Source organism: Tamandua tetradactyla, chromosome 3 (assembly GCF_023851605.1).
Source record: "Tamandua tetradactyla isolate mTamTet1 chromosome 3, mTamTet1.pri, whole genome shotgun sequence".
Lineage (NCBI taxonomy): Eukaryota > Metazoa > Chordata > Mammalia > Pilosa > Myrmecophagidae > Tamandua > Tamandua tetradactyla.
The window spans coordinates 34,025,909-34,037,372 of NC_135329.1; the positions used below are offsets into that span (position 1 = coordinate 34,025,909).

General features: G+C 40.4%; 1 protein-coding gene across 1 annotated transcript; it reads left to right on the plus strand.

Moving 5' to 3' along the window:
- Positions 1–443: 443 nt before the first annotated feature.
- On the plus strand, positions 444–1,464 carry LOC143676021 (defensin alpha 4-like). Its single transcript, XM_077151866.1, has 2 exons — positions 444–686; positions 1,219–1,464. Exons 1-2 carry the CDS (start codon positions 515–517, stop codon positions 1,341–1,343), a joined length of 297 nt encoding a protein of 98 aa, XP_077007981.1. The 5' UTR covers positions 444–514; the 3' UTR covers positions 1,344–1,464.
- The last annotated feature ends 10,000 nt before the right edge of the window (positions 1,465–11,464 follow it).

An 11,464-nucleotide genomic window follows, 5' to 3' on the forward strand; every position in this document is an offset into this window, starting at 1 on the left:
TTTCTACAGTCAAATTGTTTGTCCGCAGACATGTACAAGATGCCATCTAATATCAAATGGGAAAGCAAGAAGTCATAATTCTTCATGGCCCCTTATAACCATTTCCTCCTTTTGTAGAATGTTTTACAATCATCCCTTCATGTCTTAGATAAATACACATACACACACACAAGTATAATAGTAAACATTAAAATTTTAATATATTTATTTTAACAGAGAGGCTTATCAAGTTCCTAAGAAGGGTTATGACATCTGAGCAACAAAAGTAGACACCAAGCAAATAGACACGTGGTGTAAGTAGAGGAAAGTGGGTAGATCAAAGGAATATCAAAGTGACTCTGGGTGACAGGAGGAACTTGGGCCGGCCATATCCCCTCATCGATAACTCAGTTTAGGACAACACCTTCTTTCTGTCAACCCTTCTATAAATACAGGACGTACCCTCTTTCCTCTCCAGCATACTCAGCCTCCTGCTCCTCCATCCAGGTCTCTGACCTCCAGGTGACTCACAGCCATGAGGACCGTCCCCATCGTTGTGGCCATTCTCCTGTTGGCTGTCCAGGCCCAAGCGGAGCCACTCAGAGAAAGCGCTGATGAGGTTCTGGCCCAGGAGACACCTGAGGCCCAGGATGAGGATGTTGCCATCTCCTTTGCAGAGGACGGAATCGCAACTCGAGAGGCTCCAGGTGAGAGACTGAACAAAGTGTTGTAGGGGAGCCCAGAGCCAGCTGTGCCACAAAGAAGGCGCAAAAGCATGAGTAAGGGAGGGCTTTCCACTTGGAGGCTCTTCTAGTTCACTTGGAACACCAGAGAATTTGGGCCCAGGCCATGTGAGTGCGGAACTTGGCAGCTTTCGTTTCAGAGGCTAAACCAGACCCATTGGAGGAGCTCATTAGTACATGGAGGCTTGGCTTCAAATCCGGTGTGTGTGGATGAGATGGAATGAGAGTTTGAGAGGTGCATGGTAGAGGTGGTAATAAGCAAGTAAATGATATACTCGAATGGGAGAACAGCTATAATCCTACATGTGCCACACGTAGCTAGCAAGATTTCTTTTCATTTATGACAAAAATATGAATTCCTTCATCTTCTTACGACTGGTATAATATTCTTTGATTATAAGTAAACACATGGATCCTTAGAGTATCTCCACTAGTCTGGTTCTGCCTCTCCTCCTTATCTTTCCCACTATGCCTGACACTTCCCTTCTTTCTCCAGCCCCTCGGGGAAGACTCCTCTGCGTCTGTAGATATGGATTTTTGTGCCTGGCCCTTGAACGTCGTTCTGGGACCTGCACGCTCAGTGGGAAACGTCACACATTGTGCTGCCGCCGAGTTTTGTGAACGGAGATGCAAAGCAGTGCAGAATTCAACTTGAAGATCTGAGAAAGAGCAATTTTACTCTGCATATTTTGTACTTTTTCTTATTTCTCTATTCAAAATAAATTTCGAGCATTTACCCAAAGGTGCTTGGCCTGTGCTTACTTCTTTGTTTGATCTGCACATAACTTCTTGGTATTATCCAATTTTATTGTGAATTCTCTTCTGAATGATCTACATAAGGAGGAACGTGCATTTGCTAACAATTAATCCACAAGTTGAGCACCATACAGCAGTAAAAAAACAGCAAAAAGAAAATAATGGGTTAGTTGGTCAACTGGAATCCACAGCATTCTACGTGGCCATATGCTACTCAAAACAAGGAAGTTACCCTAAGATATACAGGAAGGTGGTTGATGAGTCAAAGGAAAGGTCGATACGATAGGCTGTTAGTTTTCTTTAATTTTAATATTGAGAGTTCATTGATACAAATGAATATTTTCCTTATTTTGAACAAGAGTGTTAAATATAGATGCATAATTTTTTTATCTCTATAAACAAGATAGGGTGAACCAAAGCTTAAGTGATCAGATTCAAGGGAAAAGTGAAAATGTAGTAAGAAAGGATGGACCAGCCTTTGTAGGCTCCCACGAGGCACAAAGATAAACTACTTCAATGTCCTATCAAGGATTTGGAAACGACCTTCCACGTTTTTGAAGATATTAACTCTTAGAAACCCATTCTAATTCAATAAAATTGTAGCAGGAAAGACTTATCTATTTAACAAGGCCAATGAAAAAGTTGACATAGCATAAAGACAGGACAACTGCTTAGAAACCCACTGCCAAGCAAAACTAAAGAACATCTTCTTTGTGGGAAAGGAAAATTTCTCTAAAAGACAGTGCTTTAGAGTACCACGACATGGTAAAGCAAAACACTTTTATTATTGAAAACAATAATCATTCCTTGGGGTCCTTATCACCTTAGAGACAAACCAAGTCCATGTGTCGGCTATGTAACACCAAAACCTGCAACCTCGGCTAGCTGCATCTTGGGTCTGGTCAGATTCCAAAAACCCTAGGAAGGGGTGAAATCTGCAAAGTGAGAAACAAAGTTTAATTTGTTTATTATTGTTCTTGAGTAGGTTTATCTGATATTTCAGGTGTTAAAAGTGTTCAATGCAAATTTAGCATAATAAATTTTTATCCAATGTAATTGTTTACGAGAATTTGAATAATCAAATCTGTACCAATATTTAGATCTCCAAATAAATTCCTTGGGTTTTGAAAGTATTGATTGAGCATTAAACGCAGTGTAAATAGTGGTGCGTTTTTCTTTGTGCACAAAAGTTCTGCCAAGATATCAAAGAATCTACCAGCATAGGGGCTTGCTCCTGCTGCTCTCAATTTTAACTCCTTGATCAAAGCTCCCTCTACAACCAAGGAGGTGGTGGGAACCTCATTCTCTACCTTTACATTCTCCCTTAGCAGGGATGAGGCATAGAACTAAAGAGCCAGCAAGAGAATGGTAAGGAGGAGGGTGAATGCTCCCTTTCACTCATCTGGGAGGCAAGACTCTCTAGCAATGGGAATCAGATAAGAAGTGAGGAGAGCCCAGGTCCTGTGCATAAACTCATCTTTGTGGACAGTAAGAGTACTGTACAAAGTTGGTGTACTGAGGTCAAGTGGGAGAGATAAGGGGGTGGCGTGAGAAGGGGTGGAATTCTGAATCCCTCTTGCTGCCTAAACGTTATTTTGATGTTCCTTATTTAACCCCAGCTCATGGCTCAATTCCACTCTTAATTTGGTCTCGGCACTTACTTTTCTTAGGAGACTTTTGGATAATCTTCCCAGCTCCTCCATCACCCTTTGTTTTGTATGCTACAATGTAGGGGCCCATGGAGAGTCTCTGCCTTCCCACTCAGGCTGGCATATGTTAAATCACTTAGGGTCTCCCTAGACAGATTCTTCAGTGTCCAGTGTTCCTTTGAGACTGAGAGCATCATCTCATCTGACTGCATCTAGCAGGGGACAGAAACTCCTTGGAGCAGGATTCTAAGGTCATGGGGAATGTAGCCCACTTTCTCTTTCCTCAAATAAAGATGCACAATAAGGAACAAGAGGAATGTTTCTTCAGTTTCCAAGCTATGAAAATGAACACTGAGTCTCGGATCATGATGATGTCAATTAATCCAAACAGGGATTGAAATGTCCATCGAGATTTATTTCACCCTCCGGCAATCAGGAGTTTTTTAAAGTGGATAAAAATTTCCATTTTGTCATGGACCTATAAGTCAAGGTTTGAGGAAAAAGACTTCACCATCACCAGCCTCTTATTATACATAGCTTCTTGTCTTTATATCTCACAATATCCCTCATTCTCGTGTACTTTCCCGACGCAACCAGACAGATTTTCCTGCTATGTTCTACTGGAGAAAACTCATACAACCGCAGAAATAGTGCCCATCACTTTTTGCACCAATATTCTGAGGGCCCCAAGTTTCCTAAGCGATCTTGTTCCCAGACTTCAGAGAGGCTCTAATCATTTCCCAGTTTCGCCATATTTTATTGTATTTTTGCACATTTACTGCCTCAGATATTCTATATTCATCTGTTATCTGCATGCATATGCAATGTGGTAGTGGTTTTGCTTTGTTTTATTTTGATCAAATCCAAGAATCATCTCAGAGATATCATTTTAGAATCACGGAAATATGATGATGAGGCGAATGTGCTTTAATCACGTACATTGTATCAGGCATTGCATGAACTGCCTTGTATGCTGCTTCTCATGCCATACCAGGAGGTAGGAGGAATGATTACATAGATTTGGAAGACAAGGAAGCTGAAGTAAGGTAAGTATCTAGGCTTTCATTCTTAGGTCTATTTGCGTCCACAGGCCACGGTCTCACGTTATGCACACATCACCACCACTTCCAAACTGTCAAGAATTCCCTATTCTTCGTACACATTTTACCTCTTCATTTCATGCCTCACTTTAGACTGATTATATTCCCAGCTATGGCCCAGAGGGAAAAAGAAGTCATCAGAGAAGAACATCACAGACTTCATGTTTCCAAACGAACCAAACATTTCTATATTTGCAACCATGTTCCTTACTGGAAAGCCATATTCTTCTTTTCTAAGGCTAATCATCATCCCTCATCTGTGCACTTGACCATATCTCCTTCCACAACTTCAGCAATCTCTGGAATCAACTGATTATCCTTTTTACTTCTGTGTTTTTATGATTCCATCTCATGCTCATGAGTTTTAAATGCAGACTTTCTAAAATAAGTTTTCTTGAATTTCTCACCACCTACAGCTATCATCCCATCTTTCATCCTTTTCATAACAACAGATCTTGGAAGAGTTGCCCATATTTGCTATTTCATTTTAACCTGTATTTTCTCTCACACCTACTACAATATGACATTCCCCTCAAACACTCTCCTGAAACTCTTTTTGCCAAAGTCTCTGTATCAGATGCTGTAGTTTGCTATTCAACAATTGTTCTGCCAATCTTACTTGCTGGCCGAGTCCATTCTTCATCCAGAGAAGATTCAGAGGACCAGATACTTGCTTAATTGGACTTCTTTATTTTCAAATCACCTTCATTGAATATTTTGTTGGATTAGTTTGTTTCTTGGTTAGTACTCTTTTATGATGTATCCTCCATGAGCAAATAAATATGCACAAGTGTTTCATAAGTGTTAAAAGTGTTAAAAGAGTAACAGGTACTATACAGCTCAGAATAAATCCTAAGGAAAATAGTAAAAAATAAATTTCTAGTTTGGATTTTAAAAATGGAAACATATACGTACAAGAACCAAGCTCATGCTAAATCTGAGGAAAATGAGTATGACCTGAAATATCTGAAATATAGATTTGTTCATATAACTATTCCCCTCACTGTGCATCATCCACTTAATTTCCAAATGATTGCTCCTACCAGCCTCAAAATATGCTCTAGAAAATATCATCTATTAAAGTGCCTACCCTTGATTGCAACTTCCTTACAAGTGGCTACAAAAACAGTGCAACTACTGAAAAAAGAAATTGTGTAAGAAATGAAAAACCCATCTATGAGATGAGTTGAATCAGACAATAGACTGAGGTTGAATTTGAGATCCAACAGGATATCATGGCTGCTAAGCAAGATGACAAAGGACCCCAGTGCTTTGGGGGCAGACCAGTTCCTACTACCAAAGCAGAACCAGAAGAGAGCAATGCCTCTTAGGGCATGTGACCATAGCTGGTCACCTACAGCCCTATAGTGAGGGAGGGACATTTGAACTTGAACTGTTCCTTCCAGGAGAATACCCAGTAGCATCACCTTCAGTACGTTTCATCACCAAAAGCTATCACCCTAATGTAGAAAATTAGGATGAATATACTTAGATATTTCAAAATATAAATGATTTTCAGCACTGCAGATCTGCATGGTCCTGTTATGGAGTGAGGTTTTGTTAAGTTCTCCCAGTCCAAACCACCCATTAGCAAATGGTGGAGCAGAGCAGTGGAGCACCAGTAAAGCCCAAGTCTCAAAACAGTGAGAGCATTTTTCATTGTCATGAACATGACATGAACAAGACTTATACCGATCTGTTCATCAAGTGTGCATCACTTTCTGTTCTGCCAAGATTTTTTCCTTTATTGCTTGCATTTAACGGAGACAGTCTTAGAAACTGTCATGGATGCAAGCCCAGACATCTTCAGTCCTTTGCTGATGAAATTAACAAATTTGCTCATTGCCATAAAGCATGAGTCAGACTAGAAATATCATCTGGATTGTTGTAAAAGGTTTTAAAGCAGTGATCCCCTCCTGCTTTTATTCATTTGGCCCATCACAGGTTAAAGCACTGTGCATGAAGGTAGTTGGTCGGGTTGACTTGCAGTGGGGTGGGTGTTTATTTTATTTTTCTTTCTGAGGAGGACGATAGTTTTATTTAAACTTTATGAGCTCCTTTTCTCCTTTTTTTGCTCTAACTAAAAAAATGCTTGATTAAAAGCAGCTTACCAGTTGTTCCTTAGCCTAAACCCCCTAGCCAAATCTAACCTTATTTAGAGGGTATAGATGGGCAATCTAGACTGTCTGAACCACAATGGGAACATTTTCTCTACACATTTTCCAACTTCTCATCCTTATGTCCTTCCTGAGCAATTACTGCTTTTATTCTCTAGCATCTGCTCCAAAACAAATGACAACCTTCTTTTCTTACTGAGGCAACCTCCCTAGGAGGGAGAGACATCTTTTACTCAATGTGGCACTACCTGATATAATTTCTCCTGTAAGACAAATTTGTGTATTGTGTCACCTCCCATCTAACCAACCAGACAAAGGACAGGCTGCCCTTAGGAAAAGGCCTGCTCCTGTTGCAGATAATGTAACCAATGACGTGGGGTCTCAGCAGCCTTGACAGGAAAAGCAGTACAAAAGACTATACTCAGAGAAACAAAGCTCCCAGAGGACTCCAAAATGGTTAGTATGACCATCAAATAACTTGCTTTTGAGTCTCAGGAAATACAAGTCAATAGATTACAATAAAACATTTTCTCCATCATCATTGCCCAACCATAGCCTGATTTTCCTCCACTAAAATCCTCTAACACCAGACTATGATTCATTTTACTTAAAGCATGAAGATGGTATTGTTCTGACCCTTACACTCAAGCATGAGCACAGCCTCCCTGTCATCTTAAAAACCATGATGTTTGCCCTCGTTTCATGATCCTTATAATATGTGGGGCTTCATTAATTTAGAGATGAGGGTGTGGCCCAGGGACTCAAGTCTTAAGGATAAATTGCTATAAGCGATACATTAGGGAGCAGGAGATTTTCAGTTCTGTCTTCTACTTGAAAACAAAAATTTCTTATGAAAAGGATCTTTTGTAGCAAATATTCAAATAACTGAGGAGGAAGAACTGCTATCAGCTACTTAATTATTATTCTGTCACTACTTCAGCAATAAAAGCAAATTTCAGGCAAATAGATGGAAGGAGCCCAAATGTTCATCAGCTGAGTGGATAAACTAACTGTGGTATATACATGGGATTGAACATATGCAGTTGTGAGAAGGAATGAAATCATGATGTATACAACAATGTAGATCAACTTTGAGAATATTAATACAAGCAAAAGAAGCCAGAAACAAAAGGGCAAATACTGTATGGTCTCACTAAGATCAACTAAGTACACATGAGCAAAATCAGAGAGTTAAATTCTAGAGCATGGTTATAAAGTGATAGAAAAATAATAGAAAGAGGATCAATTGGGCAATTGACGCTTTAGGAGAACAGAATAGTTAATTAGATTGATTATAAATGTTTGGAAATGGCTTGCAGATTCCATCACTCCAATATCGTCTTCTCTGTCTTCACATGACCTTCTCCCCTGTGTCCATATATCTCTACTTCAGACAGCCTACTTCTCCTGAGAATTCAAAATCTTTTCATCAACTTTCAAACTTGTAGATTGTTACACAGATTTGAATTTTCAATCCCCATGGTCATTTGAACCCATTCAGCAAATACTGGACTCTCTTGTAAATCAAAATGGATACTTACCTTATATCCAGTAATTCCATTCCTGGTATTTCAGCAAAATAATGAAAACAGATCCACAGTCAGATGCATACAAGAATGTTTCTCACAGCTCCACCAGGAGATTGAGATAATCTCACAGCATAATATAAGCAGAACAGGATTCAGAGTCTCAGGGCCTCAGTCAAAAACCCAAGATTGCCTTTAACTTGCCACACAGCTGTAAGCAAAATACTCATCCATCCTGTGCTTCATTTCCTTTACGTACAAAATCTACTTCAACAGTTTGCTATAAGCATAAATGAGTAAAGCTCATGAAAAAGTGCAGGGAAATTGAAAGAGCTTAAAAAACATTAGCTGTATGATGATTGTGGTGGTGATGGTAGCAACACTAATGTGGTGTGATGTCATGTGTGAGGGAGAGAAGCTAAGTGGGAGAAAAGGTTTACCCATCGCTGTATCCATTGAACGTCCTCAATGTCCACAGCTACTGCCATCTTCTCACTCATGCCCTCATCTCCTATCATCTCACAGGCATTTCCAACAGTCATTTGTTCAGAAAAGATATCAAGACCAACAGTCAGTCTTCACATACCCCTTTGCTGTCATCAAATCCAGAATAACTAAGGATTATGCCCCTTGTAAGCCAAACACGGCTGAGCTGCACATCATTAGGAGCATGAGGGGTACAAACAATAATGCAGACAAAAAAGCACTGACATCTCTCTATGACTAACAGAAACATAGAAACTTATTTTATTGTATAAAAATTATATTTTAAAAATGATCTACACTCAAAAAATTTATGGCTAAAACTTGATTTTGGAAAAAGAAAGATGAGTCACAAGGTACCCGAAAAAAACTGCTCTTTTCCAGGTCTTCAGGTTGAATCTTGCACTACTTTGGGTCTCAATTAACAAAGCTCAGTGACAGCAAAGCTTGTAGGGAACAGTTATTGAAAGAACAGGGGCCAGAATGACGCTCAGGGCCATTGCCCCAGGAGATTCCACATTGGCAGGTGGAGCTCTCCTACAGGCCTGAAGAAAGAAGGGGAGTGGAGGGCACAGGATTGGGCTTGAGAGAGGGGAGGGCGGGAGTGGTCCTGGAATGGGGTAGCACCGTCAAGGAAAGTGCCTGCTTCCAGGACGCATCTGCCACGGGTCCTATTAGAGCAGAAAGAAAACTTCTTAACTGGCCACATGCTGCTCTCTCAGAATCTGAGACTTTCTCTAAATTTTGTTCATTGTTTTCATGTAACACCCCTGCAGACTCACTCAGAGCCACATATACATGTACCTACATGCACATACAAGCACACATACACATACATACTCTCATCACAACCCAAAGCCTCCAACTTACCAACACCCTCTACTCCCAATAAACGCGCAAACACACACACAGAGAAGCGTGCAAACATCTATATGGACACATGTTCAGACATGAACATGGGCAAATTGAAGTGCAGACCCCATGTCCCATTAACCTTCTCTATTAGACCCGCTTCAGAATCTGAACTGAAGCTGCTGAATTTCACATGACAGTACATGAAACCAATTCCTCTATGCTCTTGGAGAGACTCTAATCCAATATTCTCAGTTTATAGATGAAAAAAACAACAGGCTATGAGAAGTTATGCCATTTGCTGATGATTCCATGGCTTGCTTGTGGAACAAGTGGGTCTGAGATCCCCTACCACACATTCGGCCCTGAAGCCTCTTGAACTGAGCTTTGATTCCTACAAAGAAGATAGCCCCAAACTATTCCCTTGTCCCATGCCCGTCCTGGGCTGGCACCTCATTCTCTCTTTCTGAGAGGCTCAGCCTGGCCTGCAGGGCAAGAGTTTGAATGGTGGTGAAGAGGGTGAGGGTCCTGTGGCTGTGGGTCACCTGGAAGTCAGCGTCCTGGGTGGGAGAGCAGGAATCTGAGCACCAATGGAGAAGGAAAGATATGTGCTCTGTGTTTATCCAAGTCTGGGTGGAGCAGGATTGGAGGGAAATAAACTATGTGGGAAGGGTCTGCCCTACAACATGTTTGATTGTGTGTATTTCAGAGGGTGAAGGAGGCCTTCTGGGGTTTCATGGTTCAAACCTTCAATAATTCTCCAATCTAGCAGCTCCACTTAAACACCTGCTCCCATAATTGACAAAGACCCAGGTCCCATCTGCCTGATCATAAACTTCAATGACCAGAGACACATCTAAGCATCACATGTTTCCCGGAATAGCCTGGAATACACAACTTCTTCTCAAAAACCACGTTTCTTGCTGTCTAATATATCTTTTAACACCCTGTCCCTTTTACCATACTTTTGGAAGAGTCATGTTCATTTATTAAATTCTGAAGTCAAAGGACATGTGAATTCATGCCGTGTGTAAGCAGGTTTCCATATGGTGGGTGGTGCGCTGTTTCTGTCCGGCCCAGAGAATAGGACAGATATGATTAGTCTCTCAAAGTGGAGGTCAAGGAAAGAGTTTCTTCAAATTCTATTTTAAATCACTAGAAGCATTTTCCATAATGTCGGTAGAAATTCTTAGATATATTTCTCCCAGAGAGAAGCCAAGGAAAAGGTATCCAGTGGCACGACTGTGTTTAAGGCTGGTAGATGAGCTGACAGATAGTGGCTTGCTCCCAAGAAAATAAGGGGCTCCCAGGCCACTTCTACTTGATAGTGGATCCTTAATTTTATCTGTTAAAACTGGTTCTGGCATCCTGACGAAAAGCGGGAAAAGAAGTGTTAACAAGTATGGTATCAGTGGCTGAGAAAGTTCAAATAGATTCGAGAGGCTACTCTGGAGTTCTCTCTTATGCACACTTCAGTTAAATATTGCTACCTATCATAGCTTGCCAAACCCCAACCAAATTATCCCTGCCAGTCCTAAAGAACACGTAGGACATTACAGAAGATTCTACAAGGTTCCATGCACCAGAGGAATTTTCCAGAAACCTACAACCTCCAGATTGGCTTCCTGGACCAGATAAGTCCTGAAATGCAGAGGGCCCAGCCTCTCTAGAACATCAGTTACTTCCATCCCCCATCCCGTATTATCGACAGTTCCTTCCAACATGAAAAAAGTCAGAATACCCCTAAAGAGTGAGAGAAAGATCAAAAGTGATGATGGAGTTAAAAGAGAAGTTAGGATTTAAAAAATGTGTATGATTGCTGAATCATTATCTTGATATTTCTTCTAGTCTCCAGAATTGTAAAGCCGCTAGAAGTCAAAACTGGAAATTTGAATTGTAACCCACAGCAAACTCTGAAATCTGTTCTACAACTAATTGTTGCGATGGGTTTTGAAATTTATTGCTTTTTTGGTATATATATAATTTTTCACAAAGAGAAAAGAAAGGAGTCAAAGAAAAAAAGAAAGTTATAATTGGAAGAGCCCAAATATCCCTAAATATTGGGAGAAGGATCAAAGGAGAAGGAGGAGTTATAACAGAGAATACAGGATTTAAAAAATGAGTGTCAGTGTTGAATCATTATACTGATACTTCTTTTAGTCTCAAATATCTTGGAGCAGCTAGAAGGAGAAACATAAGATTGTAGAACACTGACCTCTTCCAAACTAAAATCTGTTTTGTAACTATTTGTAACAATGT